Here is a 27,931-nt window from a genome sequence, read left to right on the forward strand (position 1 = left end):
TTTTTGGTAATGATTTGTCTGTGTGTCATTTTTACCTTTTGGTCTTGATGTTGGAAATTTTGCAGGCACCTTAATATTTATAGGCATCAGCTGGCTTTAAAGACCTTGTGGTTCTAAATAGACAAACTATCTACTTATGCTGTGCTGATTTATGTTCTGGCTTGTTATTGGCCTCTTGTCCACAGCTTATGGGGTTGAGCTTTATTGGCTTGAATGTAAGTATTAAGACTTAAAAAGTAAAAAAAAAAGTCCTCCACATTCAGAAGCCATGTAACTGAAACAGTTCTTAAGGGGTTATTTTCATATATCCCATGCTCCTTCACTACAGGAGGTTTAAGGTATCACATAGTGAAACCTCTAGCTTGGCTGGGTTTTTCTTGCACTATATATATTTAAACTTTTATTCTCTGTAAGTAGTAGTTGGGGCAGCCACGGTGGTGCAGCAGTTAGCGTTGCCTCCTCTCAGCAAGAGGTTCTCTGCTTCGATCCTTGTCTGATGTGCCTTCTGTGCGGAGTCTGTATGTCCTCCCTGTGTTCATGTGGATTTCCTCCGGGTGCTCTAGTTTCTTCCCACATCCCAAAGGCTTGCTGTAGGTAGATTGGGCACTCTAAATTGGCCCTAGGCGTGAGTGAGTGCGTGTGTGTGCCTTCCGTGAAAGGTTGGGCGCCGGGCTGGCAACTCAACACCATAAAACTCCACTGCCATTCATGAGCAAATAGGTGATCCACTGTGGCAACCCCTAACTGGGAAAAGCTGAAAGAAGAAGATGATCCTCTGTAAGCAGTAGTTGCTAAGGTTTTCTATTTAACTATAATGTAGAATATGTGCTTGTTTCTCTACTTGGGATTTAGAAGTATGGCATAGTTAGGCACTTTATTACAAAATTCTGTGGGCTACCTTTTCTGTGTAGTCGAATACTGTAGCTTTGCTTGTGCCAGCTGGTAGTGTCGCTCCTTTTTCTTCTTGCAGTACGTCAGATAGTCAAGAATTTAAAAAGTGTGCTAAATGGGGGCAAAAAAATTCCCCCTCAAGAAACACATTCACTGTGTGTATACTGTTTGGGCAGTGCTCAACTTAAGACTAGTTGTGAGGTCTGCACCTCTTTTGGTGCAAGGGCATTCCAAACATGAAAGGAAAGGCTATAGTCAAGGGTTTTCTCCCTCTACAGACAGTGTCATCCCTTCTAGCTGGCTCTTCTTCTACTGCTGCCTCCCCAACCAAAAAAAGCCAGACAAATGAAAAAACAAGGACAAAAACATAGAAAGAAAAAAACTACAAAGGCTAAAAAAGAGAAAACAGTCAAGAAAAAGTCAGACATTTCTAAGAAGCTGTCTCTGGACCCCGTGGTTCAGATCAGAGGACACCTAGAAAGATGATTCTTTCATTTTCTCTGGTCTGACCTTCTTCTTAGCCTCATTACTCCTCAGAGCCGGTGAGGCTGAAGCTTCATACACCAATCTTACTGGAAAAAAGGTACTTGAGACCACTTTGGTGGCTTCTTCTGTTCAGTCATCCAGGAGCCTAACTGAGCAAGGTGCTGACAGAATTATAAGATATTTTCTGAGAATGCAAATCCAGCTTGGTGTTCTGTCAGTGTCATCTCCTTTGAACACTTCAAGTACTGATCCAAGAACCCCTCATTCTCTTTCTCCTTCTCCAGTTCCTGTCTTCCCTTCAGACCTGCCTACTCTGGATCTGACCTGTCCTGGGGCACCTTCACCAGGAGCTAATAGTCCGAGCTGCTTTGACTTCAGCATCCCTTTCTATTTTGACTCCAGCATGCTCAGACCAGGAAGAGACTCAGAGGTGAACCGTCGGTGATGGGGCTCAAGGGGGCGGGTCAGTATCAAAATTTTCAGAGCTGTCTCTCCCTGTCTGGGCCTCTGCCTTTGACAGCTCAGATCTGAGATCAGCTTTGGAGCTGAGACCCATCCTTGCAAAATCTCCTTCTTTGGTGAGGAGGAGACCACCTTCAGGGATAATTGCTGCTTTGGCCTTTGAGAAAGGTTTTGGCTTTACTACTAGAGAAGGTGCTACTGCCCAGCTTGGTTTCCTCAAACCTCAACTGGATTCTGCTTCTACTCCTCATCATTTTGCCCAGTATGGGTAGTTGGTTCCGTAGTCTTCTGAGGCTGCTTACTGTTTTAGCTACTAGTTTGACTCTGAACTGTCTGATCACCCACCTGTATGGGTTCACAGGAAACAGATGTGAAAATGGGAGTATATAGACTAATCACCAGAGTGTTTCACTGAAGCCACAGATTTGCATGAGGGTGAAGGCTCCCCATCTGAAGATGTCAGCTTCAGTGAGATCCTCAAATTGATGAAACTGTGAGAGGGTTAGACTGCGGAGAATGCTTCGCCGGATGAGACTATGTTCCTGGAAGCCATCAGTTCTGGCTCAGCTTCATCCAGAGTACTACTGGCTGTTGATCCCCTTATTCATGACTTGACTCAGGGGGCATAGAGAGAACCTTACTTGGTGGAACCAATCCCCCCCCAGGTGTCATGGTGGTAGCAGCAGGCACTAGGAAGGAATTATCTGAGGAAAATTCCTCTGTCTATCCCCCTAACAGAGAGTCCTAAGGCTTTGGACAAGTTTGGGAAATGGATATACGCTTCAGAGCACTGAACTATTTAGCTCATGTCACATGATTCCAGAGGGACTTGACCAAAAATAAATTGAAGTTTCTCTTGGGTATTCTGCCTGTGAATGTTCAGAAGACTGTAAACTCCTAGCTCTGTACCATCCAATTTACATCGAACATAATCATGCAAATACAATCCAGTGCAGTGGATAATACAACTAGAACAGCATGCTCTGGCAATAACATGCACTGTCATGCTTGGATGCGCGCCTTTGTGCTTTCACAAAAGGCTTTAAAATGTCCTTCATTAATACTCCCATTTGATGGTTCCACTCTTTTTGGACCATAGGTAAAGAACACATTTACCAGGTGTCAACAAGACGGTAAAACTCTCTCTGCAGTGGGAATCTTTTTCCACACCACAAAAGACCTTATCTAGGAATCATTGAGGTGGAAAGAAGATGTGGTAATGCAAAATATCATTTTTTTCTGGACAGTTCTGGGGACAGACCTTCTTATGGCAGGAGAGGAAGTAACTCTAATGGACATTGCCACAGAGGCAGACTGCACAATGGGGGCTCTTGTGGTCCTTTCACGAAAATGCCCTACCAGTGCAACTGAAATGTTGCCCAGCTTCTGCATTCTGAAGGTAGTCTGTGGGTGCTTATCCATGTCCCCCCAATCCTGGAAAAATGTAACAGATTTCTGGGTGTTAAACATAATTTCCAGAGTCTACTCAATTCTCTTTTCATTTTCCCCAATAAAAAGAAGAAAGTGCCTCATGTTTCACTCAGTCAGTGGTAACCTGCAGGAGGATAAATTTCCAAACTGCTAGAAAAAAGAGCCATCTAGCTGATCCCCAAAGACCAGCTGGAGTCTGGAATCTATTTAAGGCTCTTTTTTAGTACTCAAGAAGACAGGGGGCCCCAGACCCATTCTAGAGCTAAGTCATCTAAATCAGTTTGTAAAACAAGACACAATTCTGGATGGTCATGATTCAGTCCATATTGCCTCTCCTGAGGAATGATGATTGGATGTGTTCCATAGATCTCCAGGGCACATACTATCATGTAAAATTAGAGAAGCTTTCCTGGACATTCCTCCTTTTCTGTCTGGGTGCCAATCATTACCAATTCAAAGTTCTACTCTTTGGTCTCACCACAGTCCCCAGGGTGTTTGCAAAACCTAGGAATCACAATAAATTTACCCAAGAGCCACCTGTACCTGACATAACAAATAGAATTTATTGGATGCCACCTAGACTCAGAGTTACAGATTGCCAGATTACCCTATTCCAGAGTGCTGTCCCTGTGTCTGGCAGCTACAGGGGTAATTCAGCATCCTTCACCCTCAGCAAGGTTAATTGTATTACTTTCAGGTGTAATGGTCTCCACGGTCTTACCTGTTCCACTAGCCAGGTTCTACATGAGATTACTTAGGGAATCTTCCTGTGCCATAGTCTGAAAACATTCACCCATTATATACCAAAATTCCCATTATGCAAAGATGCAGAAATCATATCAGCTGGTTGATCAAATTTCTGTCAGTGATGGAAAGTCATCCATTTCACATGGATCCACCATTGGCGATCATAACCACATATGCCTCCCTTCTAGGGTGTAGGCATTTCAAAGGGAGAATGGTCACATCTACAGGCAAGTCTTCACATCAGCAGTCCTCGTAGTGTTGTAGGCATTTCAGGTTGTTCTCCCCAAGGATGTGATTTCTATACAGATGGACGACATGGCAGTAGTCTGGAGCATCAGCAAATAGGAAGGAACCTGCTCATACCCTCTTCGTCAGGAAACCACATAAGTAAGGCAATGGACAATATCTTTGCATCTATTTCTGACAGCAGTGCACATCTTGGGGCTGTCCAATATATTAGCAGACAAGTTGAGCAGAACTATCTTAATGCCTCAGGTGTGATCCCACAATCCGTCACTAGCAGCTTTGGTTTTCTGTCTCTGGGACTAACCTTGCTGTGACCTCTTGTTGCTCATGTAGGGAGCAAACTGCAGCAGTTACTTTGCCCTGATCCCTCCACAGGGACAGTCACTGAGGGATGCTTTAGTCCATAATTGACCCTTGGGTCTCCTTTATGCATTCCACCCTTGCCTCTAATGAAAAATTTATCCAGAAAGGAAGAAATGCAAAACCACAGTGATCCTCAGTGCACCTTTCTGTCCCAGACAAATATGGTTCCCTTTCCTTTAGCCTCTATAGGTACATCCCCCGTGGATGTTGGATCAGTATCCAAATCTTTTGACTTATCTGGCCAGATTGCCTTTTCCGGACTAAAAATCCATGAAACTAACTCCTTAGTTCCTTCAGTTCTAACTTTGGCCAGAGATGCCAGACTTCCAGCATTGGTTGTTCAGATTGCTTCAGCCTGCCAGAAACAATCCACAAAGAAGGTTTATTATAGCAAATGGAAAAGGTTTTCCATCTAGGCTATGTTGAAAGGAATATATCCATTTTCTGCTCCCATCCCTTCCATACTGGATTTTCTGTCTGAGCTTTTCCATAGTGGTTCCAGTTTGTCCACTATTAAAGTACAAATGTATAGGTCAGAATGCCTCCTCCATATCATCAGTAAAGATTTGAATGCTTTTTTGAGGGAACGTTCCTCATACAACTGCCAATCAGGGACCCCGTCCCTCCATGGGATATTATTGTTTTGCTTCAAGCATTAACACTACCTACCTTTGAACCAGAAACATTAACAGATTTGAAGTTCCTCTCTTGGAAGACCAATGTTCTTGTGTATATTACATCAGACAGATAATTTTCAGATTTACAGGCCCTTTCTTGCAACCCCCCTTATTTGATTTTCCACAAAGACAGAGTTTATTTAAGGACTAATGCATCTTTTCTTCCTAAGGTATCATCTGAAGCAAATTTAAATCAATCATTCAACCTACTTGTGTTTTTTCCAAGATTCTCAACTCAAAGTGAATATATGCTGCATATGTTGGATGTTCACCTCCAACTCAGGTTTTACCTTCATAGAATGAAACAATTCTGGAAGTCTGATCAGTTGTTCATTGCCTTTTCTAGACAAAAAATGGGCAAAGCAGTTTCTGAGGTTATTCTTTTCTGACTAGCCTGACTGGGATGTGGGAGGTACTGCATGTCTAAAGTAGGTTTGTTTCTTTAGAAATTAATGTCAAAAAGAAGCAAAAGTTAGACATTTATCTTTGTCTGTCTCATTTACTTTGGACAGTAGTGATTTTTTTTGGTTTAGGTAAGGGCTTAGTTCAGGCTTTTAACCTTACCAGTTCTGGTGTTACTGGTAAGAGAAAAATGATTTATTAACTTTATGTATTCAAGACATTGAACAGGAAAATGATTGTTGCTGGGACAACTTCTGTTTTCTGTCTTTGACTCTGATTCTAAGGAGGCTATTTCTCCTGATATTGTGTTGGAAAGATTTTCTTTTTCTTAAACCATATCCAGACTGAATCAGTTGTTTCAGTGGGAACATAATGATCTCCCACTGTCATTAAAGAAACATTATGATTTGCTGTGGCCTGAATTTCCTGTTCCTACTCTATTTCCTGTTGTTCTTCCAGCATTGAATTAAGTATTTATTACAGCCTGCAATTTATCTGATAGCCAGCCTGCTGTCCCTGAAAAAAAAGATTGTATAAAGTTTCTCAGTTTTATACATTTTTTTAACCCCAGATCAGACCCTATAGTGATTTAATTGGTGATTCCAGCTGCTCCTGCTAAACATCTGGTAAATGCTAATTCCATCCCCTCTGACAAGGTTGGGAAAGCCTTTAAAAAGTTTGAGAGGAAGTGTATTCTTCTGCAACACTTACTTGCCAAGCTTGCATGCTGTAGTTCATGCTTGCCTCTTTTGTGAATATGAGGAACACTATGGCTTCTTTTCCCCCCATCTGTAGTAAAAGAATCTTTGTGTAATCTTATTGCTTCTGTATCTCAAGTAACTAAACATTCTTTAAAAGTGTGCTTATGGTTTAACGGGTGCCACTTCCAGAGCTGCTGCTACTACTGGAACTGTTATGAGGAGGTTTGCTTGGTTGTGCTCACAAAACCTTCTGAGGATGTAAAAACTGAAATTTTGAATTTTACTTTGATAGAGAGTTTGTATTTGAACCATCTGTTGCAGAGATCCTTAAAAAGTATGATGTGGGAGGTAAGCTGATTTCAGGAAGCTACTCAGAATTTTTCAGCCTTCCTTCTCCAAGTTAGTCAAGGGTTTTACAACAACCTGTGTGACATTTTATATTCAGAAAAAGCTATAAAATAATGTTTCTGTCCTGTGTATTTGGACTACTGAAAAACTACTGATCAACCCTATTAAAACTTATGTCATGTAATGTTCTCCAACACTGCAGATAATTTACCATCACTAAATCAAATCACTGTGAAAGACAGTAACAGTAATCCCGTCCTCATTGTCACCAAACAGAAATAACTAGGACTAAGCCTTCTCTGAACTTTAACACCAATAGAGACGTAATCACCAGTGAAGTGCTATACCAACATAACATTTTTCTACAAGATTTCACACCTTCAAATCCTGTTTGCTAGAATTGCCATCCCGAGGAATGTTCTGATTCCCAAACTTGAATATGGCCACCCAATCCTTTGCCTCCATTCCTCATGCAATACACACAAACTTTTGAAAATAATTTTTTTAGATTTTTACTCCTAGTAGATCAGTGTTTTCATTGCTGTTGTACCTTGCAGAAATGCAAATGGCTGTCAATCCCTAGTTAAGACACTCCCATTCTGAACTCCTTCCTTTTTAAAATCCTAAAATTAAGTTATTACCCACCACTGACGAGCAAATGCCCTATTAAGGAACAATACTACTTCCTTAGACATGTCCAAGAGGATAGTTTCACCTTAATGAGACCTTCCTTCAAAACTATAATAGGTGAAGGAGCTTTCTCAAGGATAGATCTTGCCACCTTGAACTTCCTACTACTGAGGTAAAAAAAATCTTCAGACCTTATGGGATTTCAAAAACACTTTAAAGGCCTACCTGCAAAAGGAAGTTGAGTTCTCTTGTTTTAGGGAGACTGGCTAATGATGCTGTTATGGGGGGAGGGGTTGTTTCCTATTGTTTTACAGCAATATGATTCCTTTCCTTCCCCTTGTAACTCAGAGACTTCTTAATGCACTCACGTGTGCATTATAGAAAGTAATTCCTGTTAGTTAACTGTTTAGAAGTACTGTATATATCTGAACATATAGCTATATTTTGTTATTGATTATTGTTTTATCTTTGTACATTTGTCCATTTATTCCCAGGTTGTTATTGAAAAGGGTCAACAGACCAGCTTACCCATCCGGTTATCAATCAGTCAATAAATCAATAAGTAAATATAGGAAATAAAAATGTTACACAATACTGTTAATTGTTCTGTTTGTTAATTAACTGTAGCAAGATGGTCAAACTTTGGGAAAAATTGAGGCAGTCAAATCTTAGGTGTAGACATTACAGTAACTTGTGTTGTGGTATAACAAATATAACACTAAAGAGTCACAGAATGAAGCCATTTGTCAAAATATACTAACTTCAAGATATCACAGCTTTGGAGTGAGGGCAATGTTCATTACCCTGAATGTTCTGCTATATCAACAAAATTAAATTATACTATGCAATAAAAAACAGTGATTCAGCTCAAGAATGATGGTGACTGATCCCGTACAAAGAAAATAAGCTCAGTCGAATTCAAGTATTTACCAGTTCACTTACCCATTTAACAAATAACATTAAAATGTGGTTCACATTTATCTGGCTCAGTGTCAGAAAAAAGAGGAAACCAGATTAATGAGCAACACTGATATCATTTAAGAACACCAAATTAATTTTGGAATAAGGTAACTGCTAAGAGAACTTATTTGACTTATCTAACATCCCTGGGTGTCAGACAGTACTAGCTATTACCATAATAACTGACCTATTTAAAGAAAATGCCTTGAAGATCTACTGCTGTAATTAGTGTGTTTCTCACAACTGTGTTTTATACAGGCAGAATGTTCTATGGTTAGATTTTGTTATTTTTGTACAGCTTCTTTTTTGTGATTTAACCAAGATTTATTTGGAGAAAGCTCCAATTGTCTCCAAAGTCAGTTTTATAGTTGATTGCATTTAATTATTTCTAACAGTTACACGGTATTTAGTAAGTTAAACTAATAAAGCCAAATGCTAATCACATTGCCTGTGGAACTGAACTTCTAGTACTTTTGCCAGTCTGAGTTGCAGAATTGCAAAGCTTTCTTATGGTAATCCTTTTTGGGTGTGCACTGCTTCTCTTTTGTTTAATCACAATTTGTCAGTCCACATATCAAACGATGTATTTGCAGGTGTTTAGTTTGTTGTTTTCTACCGTCTGATAACTGTGTATAGACTGAAGTTGTGCACACCATTACCACATTGAAAATTGTATGTTTATGCAGTTATTTGTTTTGTTTTTGTGCTAAAACTGTGGTCTTTACTTTTGCTTCTTTAGTAGAAGATGTACCCTAGACTATGGCAGACCTTCATGAGATTGCGCTATCAGCTGTTCCAGGTGCGTAGTTGCATGTGCCTTACAAAGTGTAGTGATGTGGCTGTCATCCAGAACTGCTTATCAAAGGAGAATGAGCTCCGGTGTAGGCAGCAGCTTCAGAGACATTCAGCAGCATATGCCAGCAAGAAACCTGCCGCGGCAATACTGGTATCGTTGTGCACTGCAAAGGGAGAGCCTGCCTTTCTTTTCACATTGCGCTCCAGTAAATTGAAGGGAAAACACAAAGGAGATGTCAGGTAGGTGGCAGTTATGACTTAATGTAAATTTATGAAGAAAGGATTGAGTACAGATCTAGTCTCAGGATTGACTGTAGCCTTAAATTTTGACTTGGAGCCACATCAGTCAGATGAGCTGGGAACACAAAATTCACAGGAACATCATTGCCTCTCCCCTTTGATTATTTAAGTAGGTAGAAATTTACACTGCACTAGGGGAAACAGTAAAAGAATATGAACTGTAAGTGGGAAGAATGGTATATTAAATTTGAACACAGGTGGGACAAAATGGGCGAGATAAATGATAATTCAAAGTAGTGACTGCATATTTCTACAGTGTAGGCAAAAACTGTCCGATTGTATGAGTTTGATGGAAGGACAGTTTCTTGATATTTTGACATTTATGGAAATCAAATGTATGGAAAACTGCTATAGGACATAACCATACCAGTATATGCAATATTTAGGAGAATAAATAAAAGGTAGAAGGAGTTAGACCTGTGTTTAAGGTAAGGGAGCAAAGCAATAAAACAAACAAGTAAACAAAGAGGAGAGGATGCACTGTAGGCCATATTGAAGATGAGAAAAGGTGATGGTATCTAGATATTCATAGAACCTCTTCCCATGGTGGGGTAAAAGACTAGAGGATAGTAAATTTTAACTTTAGGATGGCAGAGAAAGGTAAGGTGTTACTGGTACCAAATGTTAATATGTCACCTGTTAATTGGAGCACTTTGACTGTAGCCACATCTGACAGAAGAAACATTCTGAATACCTTGCAAGGAGCAAGCCTCAGAGACCTTACACTGACACCTGTGCAAGAAAGAATAGTTTTTGAAAAAGTTCTCAAGTACAAGGAAAGAGAAAATCTCAGTTCTGGAAGTGTGCAGTGTTTGAGAACTGGTGATCATCTGACTGGTTCATGGTCAGTTTAAATACAGAATTATGCTAGACCAAAGTAAGAATTCTGATTTCTTTTAGACTTGGGTAAATTGGTTAAGATTTTGTCATCATGTATTGCGCCTCTTTTCTTTTTTAAAATGATTTTTGTGGGTGTTTTTGTAACTTTAATTAGAAGTCAGGCTGAATAACTCTGCAATACTAGACATCCATTAATATGCGACTGAATGCACTGTGAAAGATTCTAGTCTACCAGGGGTTGTTCTTTAAGACAAGTATGCAAAAACAGATTCGGCAACCATGGATAAAAACGTGCAACTTTAATAACTGATAAAACAATAAAACACAGAATAAACGAAGATAAGCATTTTCACAACAGGTGCTTCATCAGATTTGCATTCTATCCTAAAAACACTCCATTTAAAGCAAAGCACACAAATCAGGCAGCAGAATCAATTAACCAGATTGAAATTAATGATGTAACTTCCTTGCCTTTAGAGCTGGTTTTAAAGGCATAACCCCATTAAGACCTAGAAACTTGTCTGCCTGTAGTGTTGCAGTCCATTTTGCTTCAGCTAACTCAGTCATATTTACTATATCCCCTCCCCTAACATTCAGTTCGATCAACCGAAGAGCCATAAAGGAATGGCCTATATTCCTTTCACTATGTTTAAACAGCATTGGACCGATTTTTTAACCTGATATCTCTGATATGTTGTAGAATATGTTCCTTTATCTGCCTATTAATATTTCCACATAGAAAGACGTACATGATTTACATGTTGCTAAGTAAACTAAATTTTCAGTTTTGCAGTCCACATATACCCTACAGCTATACCTAACATCAGATAAGGGATGACAAAATACATTCATTTTATTAATATACTTGCAGGCTTTACACTTTCGACATGGAAATTTACCAGAAATACCTAAACTGTTTTTCAACTCCTTTTTAGGTCCATAACAAAGTCGCCTTTTTAATGAGCGATTATTCTTAAAGGCAAAGGTGGGCTTATTATCTACTATTGATCTAATATTGTCATCAGATAATATCGGCCAATTCCTTTTGACTATAATACATGATATCCCTAAATCACTAATGTAGGTAAGGATTACCCTATTTTTTCCCTCTGGGACCTGTTTCCTTTTAAGGCTAGGTCTCGCTCTAAAAAAATATGGTTTACCAAGATCAGACCTCATTCCCCAACTAATGAGGAAGATTTCTGTATTTCCCCATGTCCATATCCTCTTTCTACAAAATCCTTACTCAGTTGTTCATAAGCATGCAAAAAGTCATTGTCAATGGTGTGAATTCTGGACATCCTGAGAAACTGCCCTTTTAAAACGTTCCTGTAGATGTGAGGGAAGATGCATACTGGAGCATTGTAACAAATTACTCCTCCAACAAGGGAAGGAAAACCTCAGTGGACTCAATGAACTGAATTAAGTGGGTTAGTTATGAATTTATCTTCTGTTGTCTTGACCAAAGAGCAGATTTTGGTTTTAAACAGAGGACTTTCCTTTGTTCCTGCAAGGCGTATGCAGGTTAGTGATGCAATATTCAATTTAAAAGTTTTTTGCTAGAAGTACGATGCTTAAACTGTTATATCTATCAAAGTCAATCCAACAGTCATCTGTTCTACATAAACACAGTATGTTTATTCCTCAGCTGCATCTGCTGATAGAAGCCTTTTTAAAGGTTTGTGTGAGAGAGATATGTATTGAGTTGAACAGCAAGCATCCTTCAAATTCTTATAATTTAACACCAAATGAATGGAAGGCCCTTGAGCAATTGCGTACTAATCATTCTATTTACATTCACCCCGCAGATAAAGGAGGTGTGATTGTTGCCTTAGACTTATCCATGTATTTGAGTAAGATGGAAGATATGCTTGCTGATGAACAGACATATCAGATTGAATGCGAATGACGTAGACTCTATTGTTAAACACATGCATGATTGTATCTGTGGTCTACTTTATGACAAGGACTATTTCTTATGACCTTTATCAGTTTTTATTAGTGAAAGAACCTGTAACTCCGAGTATACATGGACTACCTAAGATCGATAAGAACTTGAATAACCTTAGTAACCAAAAATAATGCACCCAATGGCCATCGACAAGAACTCCACTTTATTAGAACCAAACACCATCGAAATCCATTAGTTGTTAAGCACTTTCATCATATATAATAACTTCATCAGAACTGGATAAAATATTCTCATGCAAAAATGCCTATATATACTATAAGGTAGATCATGATTGGCTGTTGAATTAAATCAATAAAACAATAAGCTCTCTTAAAAACACAGTGTTGAATATATAAAAAATATATAAGAAAGATTTTTTGTTGAAACATACTGAAATATGAAATGTTAATATTCTGAATATTACAAAACAAAAAATAATTATTAAAATATGCTATGTTGAATATCTTACCTGTATTTCCATTAGTATTTAAAAAAAACTTTATTACAAGTCCATAAATCGTAGCATTTTGCACTTTAAATTCCTGCAAAAATGTGTATGTTAAAGTGTATATATGTTATGATGCAGAATGTTTGAACAATAGATGGTATATATTTTAAGCAGTAGACAAGTATTAATTAATATAATAGTAATTAATTGGATTGAAAACCCCATTCCTTAATTTGGGTTCTGTCCTTAAGAGCTGGTACAATAGAAAAATTGTCATTTAACCCTGGGGGGAAGTTAGCAGCAAGCTGCCATAAAAGTTCCTTTTTGCTAAGCTGGTTCTTCCATCCCCCCCCCCCCCAGGTTCATTGTCTATATTATCCAATTTGCCAAACTTAAAACCATGAAAATTTAAACAACTTTGAGAATGCCTATACAATGCATTAGTTTCTTTCTTACTTTTTAATTCGTACAAATGTTCATAAATCCTGCTTCTGAAGGATCTTTCTGACATATGCCGGACATGTATCACACATAGCTAAATATACTAACCACTGAGTTCTACAATTACCATTCCTAAAAGTGATTAGTCCTCAGTCTGTCACTCAGTGTGATAAGTTTCCCTAAAAATGAAGCTACACTGTGAGCAACAACCACAGCTTGTAGTCCCTTTGACATTCTCATTCTCACTGAAATGTGTAGGTGTTTCAACCATTTTTTTTTAAAGTTCATTCCCACTTTATTAGTGAAAAAAGGTTGATACCCACAATATGGTACATTTCCTGATTAGTCCTAAAGATACTCCAGTTTTTCTGTAAAATTGCTTTAATGTTTTTAGATAATACACTGTATTGTACTGTACATGCTCGTGTGTATGCAACAGATCCAATATGGGACTTTAGCTTACCCATGTGTGATTTTAAGAGGTGTCCTGCCCCCAAAAGTGGTTTGTACTTCCTACCCCATTCATGATAAGCTCCATCCAAAATTGGCGCCACCTTACCTTTAGGATACCCCCTTTGAATGAACATATTCATCAAAATATCAAATTCTTTTTTAACATCAACCAGTTCAGAGGTCATTCGAGCAATGCATATAGCCTGACCTTTAGTAATGCTTTTCTTTTGCGACAAAGGGTGATGACTAGAAAAATGTAAGTAGGAGTTACAAAAAGTTGTTGTTGCTGTTTGTCTTTCGGCTTTTCCGGGTTAGGAGTCGCCACAACGGAACTCCGGTCTGCTAATGATTGGCAGTAGATTTTCAAGAATGCTGAGGTGCCAGCTCAATGTCCAACCTTCAACGAAGGCTCGCCCATTTACGCATGTTTTTCAAACACCCATCCAACCTCGGGGAGGACATGCAGACACCACACAGAAGGCACTCTCTGCACTTGCAGCCGAGAATCAAACGGTCGTCCAGGTAACAATTGTATAACAAAACATGTTCAACCCACCAGATGCTGTTGAAAACGTACTTAAGCTCCCATCCAAGAAGAACTATATTGGCATACACTGGTGCGCAAACAGCTCCCATAACCACTCCAGCTATTTGTTGATTGTACTTCCCTTCAAAATAGATGTAATTGTAGTCTAGAACCATAGGCATCAATTCACAAATTAAAGTGACCTCATCATGAGTCAGACTAGAGTCAAGGAATAATATTTCTTCATAGTATTCCAAACCATCTTTTTTGGGACTACATGTAAATAAATCCTTGACATCTGTAGTCAAAAAAATTAAATCAGGGCTCCATATGTCGTGGCTGAGTTGTCCCAGAAACTCCCAAGGGTCCCTAACCAAATGAGGGACTCCCTCAACAATGTGCTTCACCTTATTTTCCACAAAGCTGGACAAATTGTGTGTTTTAGACCTTTGGCAGACACTATGGGTCGAAAAGGAGGTGAAGAAACACACTTGTGCACTTTGGGTATGCCAAATATCACAGGGACCCTGGGGTGAACATTACTCAACAAATTATAAGTATCCTGATCTACACGTTGGTCCAAAAGAAATTCTTGCAGGAAGCTGTCAATACGCTGGTATCCAATATGTATCTGGTTGATGAACATGTATGTATTTAGTATGTAGTTTTTCTGATTGAATAACAAATCCTGAGTAATATTAATATAGTCAGTAGTATTAAAAATGACTATACCCCCTCCCTTGTCAGAGGTCATAATGCGGACTGACCTATCCCTTCGAATTTCATTTAATAGTGTCCTCTCTTTTGGGTTTAGATTAGAAAAAAGAACTTTGTGCCCAGCCCAAAGTTGATATAAATCCTCCTTAACTGCTGTCTCAAAGGTATGTATTAAGGGATGTAAGAGTGGATTATATGTACTAGTTTTCCTAAGACCAACCTTACCATTATAAGATCCCTCATTTTTAGAAAACATAACCTGGAAATTCAATTTCCTAGTATAGAAATGAATATCCAGAAGACCATCAGCAATATCCAGAATTTTAGCAGGCACAAATTTAAAACCTTTCAAAAAGAGAGAAAAATATTCCTCAGTAATGAGTCTGTCAGTGTAATTATATATATTAAATCCGTCAAAGGTGTGAATAATATTATCACCTTCAACGTTAGAATGTAGGGTTAAATATTGGTTCCTGCCCCTCCCCCTGTACGAACTCTTCCTGGGGTACTGTCCCATATGATTGTATCCATAATTCCTGTTTGCTATTCTTTCCGAGTGACATAGCGGGGGGAAATCCTTATTATACCATGACCCCCCATTAATATTCCAAAACATGCATGCTGATTGGCCAGCGTGCACGTTGTAAATCGGCTTATACTAATGGAAAAAGGTCCGGTCGCCCGGACTTTTTCCATTAGTATAAGTCTCTTTTAAAACACTATAAACCAAAAGCTGATGATAAGTGAGAGAGCACAGCAGATCAATAAACCAGGATTCCTTATTGAATGTAAAGACTTTAATCCACGACAACCATATAATGCTGCAGCTGATAAAAGAGTTTAACATAGCGACACAGGTTTAAAAAAAGCAACGGAGATCTCTGTTGCTTTTTTTAAAGCTGTCTCGCTATGTTAAACTCCTTTAACATAGCGACACAGTGTGTAAAAAGCAACGGAGATCTTGCTTTCTCTGTTGCTTTTTTTTAAAACCTGTCTCGCTATGTTAAATGGGTTTAACATATTGAGACAGCTTTAAAATAAGCAACGGAGATCTCTGTTGCTTATTTTAAAGCTGTCTCGCTATGTTAAACCCATTTAACATAGCGAGACAGGTTTAAAAAAAAAAAGCAGCGGAGAAAGCAAGATCTCCATTGCTTTTTACTGTTTCGCTATGTTAAATGGGTTTAACATAGCGAGGCAGCTTTAAAATAATCAACGGACATCTCCGTTACTTATTTTAAAGCTGTCACGCTATGTTAAACCCATTTAACATAGCGAAACAGTAAAAAGCAACGGAGATCTTGCTTTCTCCGTTGCTTTTGGCCACAGCTGTGATGTACTGCGTAGGCACGCGCAGTACATCAGAACTGCCGCAGATACCAGGCAGCTGCGGAAGGGCAGCAAAGAGGCATTATACAATGCCATTATTTAAGAAAAGTAATTATTTCTTTTCTTAAATAATGTCATAGTATAATAGCAACAACCCACTTCTGGGTGCGGGTAATGCGGGATTTACCCATGGTTGTCTTTGTTTGGTCCCTCGGGCTTCGCCCTCGGGACCAAACCACACCAACCGTGGGTAAATCCCGTATTACCCACACCCAGACGTAGGTTATTGCTATATTAACCATCCCTTCCTGTACCCCCTCAAACACAAGTTCCTCATTAACAAGTATTTCATCATATAAAAATTGTTGTTCCTCTTGTGCAACAAAACCATTGGTATCATTCTTAAACAAAATCTTGATAATAGGTTAGGCCTCTTTTAAATTGCATTGTTTGATGTCCCCACTCAATTTCCTACTTTTTTTATGTAATAAAACATTAACTTTCTTCTCTACCCTTTCTAAAACTTTTAGGTATAACAATTCATATTGTTCAAATAGCAAGTCACTAGTAATCTGTACATTTAGTGAAGCCAGTTCATTCTGCAATTCCACTTGCATTTTATCATGATAAACCAACACTTTTTGCAACAATTCAATACCCCACCCATTAAACATATCAGTAAAGTCCTCAATAATACAACCGTCATAGTAAATGCCAAATGGAAATTTAAAAACGCGTAGTCCCTGTGGTACCACTTAGCTTTGATACATTCCCTAAAGTATTTAGAATCAAGCTGCAAAGTTTTATATTCATACAATTTTTTTTTCAAAAGTAAAAATAATCTCCTTTAGAGATTTATAATGAGTATTGTCTGCTTTAACAATGTTACCCCATATATCAGAGCTTTCTCTTGAAAAAGTATAATTTTTGTTGATAATACAGTTAACTTTCGAGCTCGGATGCATACCACTCTTCCTTGCTACAGTCCCAGACATAGTATTCCGATTCTCCGGTAACACTGGAGAAATTTATATATTACTTGTATTTTTCTCTAAAACAGGAATAGTTTTCACAGTACCTGTTTGAAAACAAGGTGTTGCTCCAGTTTGTTCATCCGTAATGTTAAGAACATTCCGGCCGTAGTAAACGGCTCCATTACACTTTCGTCCTCCCTGGCAGTTGGCGTGATTAACCTGCGCAGTTGTGATGACATCATGACGTTTTTTACCAATTTGAAACCTAGGAAGGGTTTCCGTCACAGTATTAACATTGTTACTGTTACCAAAGCCCAAAGAGCAAGTTTTGGAAGGCTCCAATACGTTTGTCAACTTCGACAAAATTGTTAGATGAACTATGAAAACATGGTAAAACATTGTCTGGACAAATCGGACTGTTTTGCTTACCGAAACCGGTATTCTGTATTGTAAGCAAATCACTGAGCCATGAAAGCTCACCTTTAAGCATTTGCACATCCTGTTTAAGCTCATGTAGCTCCGGAGTGGAGTTCTTGTCGATGGCCATTGGGTGCATTATTTTTGGTTACTAGTGATTTTCTTTGCATCCTGGAACTGTTATTGGTGTAAATTGAATAACCTTCCCATGCACCTCATTGTATCGGGGCATGGGTGGGTGACTGAGCCATTGTCCATTTTTATTGAGCAGGAGCTAAAACCTGTGGTAGAGAAAGCTCCAGCAGTACTTAGGGACACACACAAGACTTCTTACGAACTTTGGGAGACTTTGTTACAGGTCTTGACTATTGTCATGGATATGTACTTGGTTGCCTTGGATGTTAATACACTCTTCACAGTCATTCTGAATGAATATGTTGTTGAATATGTCAAGAGCTTTTTAAGGAGTTATAGTGACTATAGTAGTGAAAGGATCAGTCTTATTTGTTGTTTATTGGAACTTGTCCTTGAATATAATATTTTTATGTTTAATAATGTAGTCTGTTGGCAGAAGCTGGGCATCGCAATGGGGAACACCATGCACTAATAGTTATGCCAATTTGGTCATGGCAAACTGGGAAATGACTTTTGTGATGAGTAAGCATAATATGTCTTTCTATTCTCATATTACAATATTCTTCACTTTAGGGAGTTGCTGCCTGCAGCACCGGATATCCGGCCAGTATACCAAAGTCCTGAGAGCAGGGGTATATGCGATGCTGCATGTAAGAGCCATAAACTGATGCCGGCTATATCTTTGATGTCTGCATGTACCCAAGTCAGAACTTTTCTGCTGCAGTGTGTTTCAGACGTCCAATCGCCAGCTCCAGTAATCTAGCATTTGTTTGACTTCAGCCATCCGTTTTCAACAATCTTTACTGGCTGTCCACATTCAGATATGTACCCTTGTGGGTTTTTATCTTGTTTCCTTACTTTTTTCAGACACGTCATCTAGGAAGGGAAAGTGTGGTTATGGAGGACAAATTTCACACAAGGACTGACACAATCAGTGTTTACTTTGTTTAGGGGGAGGTCACGACTACAAGTCCTATGATATTTGCCAATCTTTTGTTCCTAAAACCCTTAGGGAGCCATCTGTCAGCTTTAAATCTCTATTTGGAGAATCAACCTCTCTGACGTTTGGCATCCGGGATGGAAGGTGGAGCGGACACCTCTGACCTGCCGCCAAGGAAGAAGGCTAAGAAAATTAGCCCCCACATCCAAACTGCGCCTCAGGTGTCCAGTGAGATTCTTGAGGCGAATGTCAGCCCAGGATCGCTCTGGACTTCAGGTACTTTGCTGTTACCGGGTACCGAAATGGAAGCCGGTGCAGAGGATATCCAGAGTACGTCCTCTGAGGCTTAACAACCATGAGTTCCTAATGGTGAGGGGGAACCATGGCTCATGGCATCAGAGGGGCCTTCTACTGCCTTGCCATCCACTCCAACATCGGCAGCCAGGCCTACTATTGCTCCTTCCATAGCCTTAAAAACAAAACAGAAGGAAAAACACAAGGCCAAAGACCCTACTCTCAGCTTGGGAGACATTTTCCCAGTCTCTATTCAAGGCCTTTCAGGTACTGCAGACCCAGATTCCCCAGTAAGGCCAACCAACCAAACAACATCTTTACAGAGATGCATCAGATCTAGGCTGAGGGGAGGGGGGTTATCCTTCACAGTACCAACATCCAGCACAAAGTGCAGGGGGAATGGTCCATTCAAGAAAGAAAGGACCACATCAACCTAAAAGAGTTAAGGGCCCTTTTCCTGGCAATATGGGCCTTCAAGAGATCCTTCTGCCAGGCACATTGAAGATCGTCACAGACAACATGGCAGTCTTGTGGTACATAAACAAACAGGGAGGAACAAAATCCTTCCTTCTTTGCAGTCTTACAATTCAAATCTGGTCCATGGGAACAGCACTACAGATTCATTTGCAGGCAGTTTACATTCCATCAGAAGACAATGTGATGGCAGACACCCTGAACAGGACCTTAACACCCTCCAATGAATGGATGCTTCACAGCGAGGTTTTTCTGGATCTAGTTCACAGGTGGGGTATTCCCCAGGTAGATCTATTTGCCTCCTCCCAGAACAGACAGATGCCACTCTTTTGCACAATGCTTCCCCATCCACAAGCCTGGAAGGTGGATGCCTTCTCCTTTTCATTGGAGGGAATGTTCCTTTATGCCTCCCCCCCCATTTCCTTTGATTCACAAAGTCCTCCTGAAATACAGAAGGACAAACCATAAATCCTGTTGGTGACTCCCTTCTGTCCAGGACAGCATTGGTTTCCCCTACTTTTCCTTCTAGCCCAGTGCAAACACTTTTGGGTTATTTCTGCTTATAATCTGAGCTTTGCTCCAGCTAAGATCTACCTGAAATCAACTGGACGTATAAGTGAATTTAAGTACACTTTTATCTGCTCATTTTCATATAGTTCTGCATTTAATTTACTTATTTGTGTTTCTCACTGAATATTAACTCAACTGAAAGTTGTGGCTGTGTCTCTACAGAGTACTTGTTAGAATTTCTGTGTAGTCATTGATAGCAGTGTGGGGTAGTTTCCCCTCATCACTGATATCCTGTCCTGCCTTATATAAGTGGTACATTTTGGGTTATTTCTGCTTTATTTATTTATTTATTTATTTTGCATTTGTTAACCGGGGTAGTCCAGCTGGATATATGTCCATTTTTCATGGAGGCCCGGGGAGAAAAGCTCCAAAGAGACAATTAAACAGAACATACAGACAAACTTGGGTACATATTTCACCTAGATCCTTTAAGGTATCTAGTTAATGACACTTATAGGTATAAATTGCAGACACTTATAGATTTAAAGTTACAGACAGATACATATTTCAACTAGATCCAGTAGGGTATCTAGTTATTGACACATATAGGAATGGGCTGCAGACACTAGATGGATACAGTTGCAATAGTCATTAAACAGTATTACATTGTTAATAGTAACATTGTTATATGAATATTATCATAACTTTGATATGTTACATGTTTATATGCAAGTAACAGGACTCTAGTTTAGTACAATAGTTACCATAGTTCTGAAGTGGTACAAGTATTAGTCTGGAGTAGAGCATGGACATAACCATTTGTTACTGAGGAAGTTGCGGATAGTTTTTTTAAATTTAGGCAGTGAGGTTATCAGGGATAAGGATGTGGGTAGGGAGTTCCAGATTCTGGCCACATAAGAGGAGTAAAGGGAATCTCCTGCATGGTTGTTGGATCTAGTAACAGCTAACTGTAGTTTATCAGTTGAGCGGAGTTGCCTGGAACATGAATATTGTTGGATAATGTTACCCAGTGAAGGAGATATATTTTGTTGATAGAGTATCTTGTGAGTAGTAACTAGCTGACTATAGATAAGTAAGTTAGGTAGTTCCATCCAACCCAATTGCTTTAGGTTTAGGCAGTGATGAGTTCTATATGAGCTGTTGGCAAATTTGGCTATCTGATTGTAGCAGGTTGTCATTTTATTGATTTCTGTTTTGGATAAGTTAATCAGGATGGGTGAGGCATACAGTAGTGTTGAGAGAAGGTGTGAATGTGCAATTGTAGTTCTAGCATTATGGGTCAGGAATGCTTTGTGCTTGTAGAGGCTGCCTAGCTTTTTGTTAGTATTTTTAATGGCCAGATTAATATGTACATCAAACTTGAGCTTATTATCAATAGTAATGCCAAGTAGTTTAGTCTGGGTATCAGGTGATATGGGGGTACCGTTATTAGAGTGGATAGTAAAGGTGCATTTGAGGTCAGTTGTAGTTGAGGGATAGAATAGCAGAAGCTTGTTTTTTTGGGGGTTGAGGATTAAGCCATTCTTAGTGAGCCATGTTTCCACTGAGTGAAAGTTATCCTGGGTATTTTTGTGGAGGTCTAGTAAAGTAGGGGCATTAGATATTATAGTTGAATCGTCTGCATATTGTATAAGGGTTGAACTTTTTGCAGCTGAGTGGAGATTTGTAAAAATTGAGACTAGCAAGGGGCCTAGTATAGATCCCTGAGGAACTCCGAGTGTAACAGGTAAGAGTGGAGATAAGTTATTATTCCATGGTACTGCCTGTAATCTTTTGTTAAGGTAGCCTCTAAACTAGGAGACTGATAAGTTATCAAGGCCTAGGTTTACAAGATGAAAGATTAATTTTTCATGGTTAACCATATCAAATGCCTTTGATAGGTCAAGGAAGAGGACTGAAGAAAGTTTACCATTATTCCTGTTGTGATTAATGCTATCTGTGAATGCTAGAAGGGCAGTAGTGGTGCTATGTCCTGGCCGAAACCCATGTGTATGAGACAGGAGCCCTTGATCCATGAGAAGTGTCATTAATTGATGGTGGATACATTTTTCTAATATTTTAGAAAGTGGGGATAGTATTGCTATTGGTCTGTAGTTAGATATGTCATAAGAATTTCCCCCTTTGTGTAGGGGTATAATATAGGCAGTTTTCCAGATTAAGGGTACTGAACCTTCTGATATGGATCAGTTAATTAGGATTGAGACTGGTTTAGCTATTTTATTTGCTGCTAGTTTTAAGAATTCATTGGGGAGGGAATCTGCTGCTATTGTTGTTGGTTTTAGTTGGGATAGTAGTTTTCTTATATAGGAGGTCGAGGTGGGTTGTAGCTTAAATGTGGGGCTGTTGTTTGGTTTGGGGGAGGTACTAGTAGTATTTGTGTAGGTTTGATTTTGGGCAAGAGCAAGTACAGTTTCAGTAAAGAATGAGTTAAATGATTCAGCTATGTTTTCTTTTGTTAAACCTGTTGTTGGGGGTGGGGTAGCGGTTTTGCCAGGGTGTAGTAACTGCCCAGATTTTTTTGGATTGTTTGAGTATTGGGTTTGATGGGTTATAAAGTAATTTCTTTTATCTTGTATAGTTTCTTAGTAAGGTTTCTTAATTGCTGGTATGCTAGCTGTGTTCCTGGATTTTTGTTGGACCTCCAGGCTGCCCAGGCTGTATTCCTTTCTTTTATTTTTTGCCTTGTTTCCCTTGTTAACCATGGAACTGTTTTGGATTTAATTCTGGTAGTTCTTGGAGGGGCATGCCTATTTAGTATCTCTAGGAAGGTAGAGTTTAAGTGTTTGATAGCTTCATCAAGGGTTAAGTAATACAGTTGTGTCCAGTTGTAGAGCTGTAGGTCTTGTAAGAAGTTTGGTAAGTTGAAGTGTTTTTTGTTTCTTATTGTTTGGAGTATAGGGGTTTGAGGATGGTGGGTGTTATATTTGAGTAGGAAGGTAGTCTGATGGTCACTTAGTGAGTCAGGAAGGGTACCTGCTAAGTATGAGGGTGGTATTTTATTTAGTAGAATCCAGTCTATAAATGATTCTCTTTGACTATTTTTGTCGACTCGGGTGGGTTCTTTGATTAGTTGAGAGAAGGTAAGTAGGTTGATATGATTAGTGGGAGCCTGGGATGAGCAAGTAAGCCAGTCAATATTAAAGTCCCCTAATAAAATAGTTTCTTGTGGCAGGGTTTGTTATAGCCATTGTAGTAGATTGTCCATGATGGGGATATTATTGCCTGGGGGAATATAGCCTGTAACTATGTTATTAGTTTTGTTGTTACCTAATTTGAGCCTGGTTAAGAGTATTTCTGCCTTGTCTAGAGGGGGTAAAGTCAACTCAGATTTAGCTGTGGATAGTGTATTTTTATACAGTAGAGCAATGCCTCCCACCTTTCTTCTTTGGTCTGTCTAGCCGAAGGATACTGTATCCAGGTAGTAGGATCTCTGTATCTTTGGTAATTGGCTTTAGCCATGTTTCTGTTGAACTGATTATATCTGGAGTATATTGTGAGATTAGAGTATGAAGCTCATGTATCTTTTTGTTGATGCTCCTGATATTTAGGTTTAGAATGAGTAGACTATTTGCTGGTCTAATATTGATTTGAGTTAGTTTGGGCAGTTGCGTATCAGTAGGATGATATACATCATAGGAACCTGTGTTAGGGTGGATATCGCCATCATTTAATAGTTCACATTGTAGTTTTTGCAGTGTTTTTAATATCTTTTGCATTATTATAATGTATGTTTGGGTCATAAAGGATTTGGGGTTGGCATTGATGGGTTTAAGAAGGGTATAAGTAGTGACAGTGGTGTTGAATAGGGTGGGGATTATTGTTAGGGAGTATGAAGAAGGGGTGTGAGAGATAATGGCTGTAGATTTATGGATGAGGGAAGAGTTGTTTTGTAATGAGTGGTTGTAACAAGTGATGTGGTAGGTACATGTTAGGAGGAGTAGTAGGGTCATTTGCTGGAGGCAGATGTTCATTGTAATTGGCCTTAGTTGATAGATAGTAATGAATTGGTGGATGTAATTAGATATATGATGGTAGTAAGAATGTTATTGGTAGTAGGAAATGTGGAGGTCGGGGAGGATGTTGAATGGATGTAATGTAATTGCGGGAGGGACTGGACAGGTTTGGTAACAGGAGAATGCAGTGGGCGGGAAGGTTGTAGATTGGATGTGAGTTAATTGTGGGAGGTGCTTCCCAGGTATAAGTGTAGTTGTAGTGGGGGTGGGTGGGAATTGGGGGTAGGGGAGTGGAGTGAGCCCGCAGGGCGAACGGAGCGGGTAGAGCCAAGTAGTAAAGTAAGAAGGCAGGTAGTGAGGAAAACAATCGGAGATCTGGAAGGTAAGTTCAAAGTAAGGGATACGAGGAGCTCAGGGCTAGCCAGTGGGTAGAAGGGAGGAAAGAATCAGAATAAATTCAGAAAAACTAGATCTGAAGTAGGATATTACCAGAGGCAGGAATAAAACTTATCTGAGCTTTGCTCTGGCTAACATCTACCTGAAATCAACTGGACATACAAGTGAATTTAAGTACACTTTTATCTGCTCTTTTTCATATAGTTCTGCATTTAATTTATTTATTTGTGTTTCTCACTGAATATTAACTCATCTGAAAGTTGTGGCTGTGTCTGTACAGAGTACTTGTTAGAATTTCTGTGTAGCCATTGATAGCTGTGGGGGGTAGTTTCCCCTCATCACTGATATCCTGTCCTGCCTTATATAAATGGTACATTTTGGGTTATTTCTGCTTATTATCTGAGCTTTGCTCCGGCTAAGATCTACCTGAAATCGACTGGACGTATAAGTGAATTTAAGTACACTTTTTCATATAGTTCTGCATTTAATTTATTTATTTGTGTTTCTTACTGAATATTAACTCAGCTGAAAGTTATGGCTGTGTCTCTACAGTTAGTTCCCTACCCACCCTCCCTGTTCTTGTTCTGGTTCTGGTTTTGGTGTTAATATTGTTGGCTTTGAAATTGCCCGCCCCTCTTGTAAATTTGGGTACTCCTTCTAGGCCCATCTCATTTGCTCACTCAACTGAGTGCAGTGAGGTCATATTCTGATTTCAGGCACTCCTACTGTGTACAAAGAGAGCATTTGGGAAGGACAACCCCTGTAGCCTCTTAATCCTGCTTGTTCCCTCCCTAAAATAAATAAATAAATAAAATATATACATATTTTGTTCAGCTGCTCCTACTGTAACTGTCTTAGTTGCTGTTATCTGTTCAATCGCTCTTACTCTGCACTTTTTACTGCTTGCTAGTAGCCTTCTAATTTACTGCCTTCTGCACTTATTTGTTAATTTAATTGCATTTATTTAAACTGTATTTGCCATAATATTGCTACACACTCAAGTGTGCTAGCCTTTCTGTGTTGGAGGGAAGCCTTCTAGCTTATCAGTGGGAGTGGTAAGCACTAGGTAGCCTGTCTACCACAAGAGGAGTAGTTCTTGGCCCAGAAATTGTAGTTTATTGACCATTTGGACAGTTTGTCCATCTCTTTCAACTTTCTGATTTAAAAGACCACATCTGCACTTGTTTCCCATCTTTCCTGTAACTAACCTACTGGGAAGCACTAGAAAGCCTTAAACTGATAGAAGTCTTCTTGCTTAGAAGAGAGACTTTGGAGTGACCATCAGTTTTCTGTACTTTCTTGCTGTACTTAACTGTTTTCCGCCTAAATGCCAATTTTCCAGTGTTTATTGTGATTCAAAAGCTTGCTTTATTTCACATATTGTACTTATTTGACTGCCTGCACTTTTAAAAAGTCGTTTTTTGTTTAAATAATTTGTTTAACTGTTGTAGGCTACACACAAAAGTGCGATAGCCTTTTCTGAATGTTTGTAGTAGTTTAAAGCTGTTTTGTGTATTTTTTTACTGTTTTTGCTTTATCTTTTCCAAAAAACAAAAAAAAAATTCCTTGTTTCTCGCCTTTCTAAGCTAGTATAGTCCAGTTTTCAGGCTAGTGCTGAATTCAGGACTGTGTTACAAGTTTCTGAGTTGCCCATACCTTACTTGGATAGAAGGAAGTTTCTCTGTTCACCTGTGAGAGAGGGGAGCTTTGAGCAGCCTATCTGTCCCTGGAGGAGTGGTTCCAGCCCAGAAGTTAGTAGTTTATTGGCCATTTTGGGCTAATTTCTATCTCTTTCATTTCCCTGCTATAAAAAAACGTGTTTGCACGGTTTTGTGCGCCGGGCAGTGCCGGTTAGCTAGGGTTAAATTATTCCCAGCTTCACTAAGTCTTCTCTTCAGTTTTTCCCTTGAAACTAGTCTAACTCTCAACCTAAGCACTCAAAAAGCATCCTACAGCCCAGCACTTGCTCAGACCTAATAGCAAGCACTAATATACCCTGACACTTGATTGCTCAGCAGGGCAAGGCTCTTTATTCACCCCTCACCAACCAAGCGACTAAGCAGCACACCCTACTATTCAGGCATGACCAAAGAGTGTTTAGATGTACTCTCCAGTCCAGCTGGTGAATCTGGGTATCCTGAGGCAATGTTACAACTGCCTCATGTACACAGACAACCCTCTCCTCCTACCACAAAACACTAACATATGTGAGAGATGCAATTATACAGCCAAACTGGAGGCTAAGCTGTCTCCACCCAAGACTGGAACAGACCGTCAAGAGGAGAAGGTTAACACTTGCACCACACCTCCAGTCACACATAGACCTACTAAACCAGAACTGGCAAAAAATACACATAAATACACAAAATCATACTCTGAGGCTCTAAATAAAAACCTGCAAAAGCATCAGAGACCTCCAAAGTAGACAGCCAAACAACTTGCACCTCCCGTCACAAACCAGACAACACATAAAACACAAAATCAGTGTGCCGCACAATCACAGCCCTTAAGGCAAAATAACATGCCTAACACACTAGTAATAGGTGACGCTATAGCCAGGCACACTGACGTCCCACTCACTAGGCTGGGCAAGCAGAAGGTTACTGTTAGCTGCCTGTCGGGAGCCAGAATCCGCCACATAACACAAGCACTCAGGTCACTCCAGAACAAGTACAAATATGACTCTATCATTGTTCATGTTGGTGTGAATGACCTGAGCCATACCTCCCTGGACTACATGAAAAGAGACATGGATGAGCTCTCTGATCATGTAGCCCAGGCTGGTATTACCCTGACCAGCATCCTTCCCTTACCAAGAATGATACCTCAGTATAAAGAAAAAAAATGATCAATTTCAACAATTGGCTAAGCTTCTGGTGTCATTCAAAGGGGATCCAGTATCTGTCAGCCTGGGACAACATGCTTGACAAGCCGCGTTGCCAAGAAGAGACAGTTTGCACCTGTCACCCCTAGGCTTTTGAATACTGGCCAAGGCTCTTGCTGCCCCCATAGTGCCTTTTTTAGGCAAGACTAAAAAGTCAAACCCACCTCTGTAAACAGCACAATTAACAAAAAACTGAGGGTTATGCTACTCAACGCCAGGAGTTTAAATCTCAAAATGCACATGCTCGAAGCACTCCTCAGTATGGAGATTGTCGACATCTGTGCAGTAACTGAAACCTGGTTCAATGCTCCAGAGAGCACCCCAGCACTACCGGGCTACATCTCATACCACACGTTTCGGCCACAGAACACAGACCGAAACACAAAAGGAGGGGGTGTATCCATATTCATCAAGGATACCTACATCTCCAGGTTAGTGGCTCAGCATGATACCTCTGAGATCATCCATGTGCAACTAACATCGGGCAAATCTGCAGTGCAAATTGTGGCCTGCTTCAGAATACCCTCCATGACCCAGGACCACCACTCCACCTTTCTGGAGACACTGGAAAACATGAAGGTCCTACCGAACACCCTGATATTGGGCGATTTCAATTACCGTACCATTAACTGTACAAACTTCCAGGCCCAGCGCTTCCTGGAATTCATCAACTCAAATGCCCTGGATCAGCTGGTAAACTCTCCTACCAGAGGTGAAAACATATTGGACCCTATCCTCACAAACATGGATAACAGGTGTTCCACACCGGAGGTCAACCCTTCACTGGTT

The 27,931-nt window shown here is 39.7% G+C and overlaps 1 protein-coding gene across 5 annotated transcripts in view; it reads left to right on the forward strand.

Moving 5' to 3' along the window:
• NUDT8 (nudix hydrolase 8) overlaps positions 1-27,931 on the forward strand; it is a 478,858-nt gene that overhangs the window by 390,836 nt on the left and 60,091 nt on the right. For all 5 annotated transcript variants that reach the window (XM_044084138.1, XM_044084134.1, XM_044084137.1 and 2 more), the window contains one exon: positions 9,084-9,379. In XM_044084138.1, coding sequence (XP_043940073.1) covers positions 9,090-9,379 — 290 coding nt within the window. In that variant the 5' untranslated portion in view covers positions 9,084-9,089. The remainder of the gene's footprint in view (positions 1-9,083; positions 9,380-27,931) is intronic.

The sequence above is a fragment of the Protopterus annectens genome, chromosome 9.part0, assembly GCF_019279795.1.
Source record: "Protopterus annectens isolate FY-2018-M chromosome 9.part0, PAN1.0, whole genome shotgun sequence".
NCBI classification, from domain to species: Eukaryota; Metazoa; Chordata; order Ceratodontiformes; family Protopteridae; genus Protopterus; species Protopterus annectens.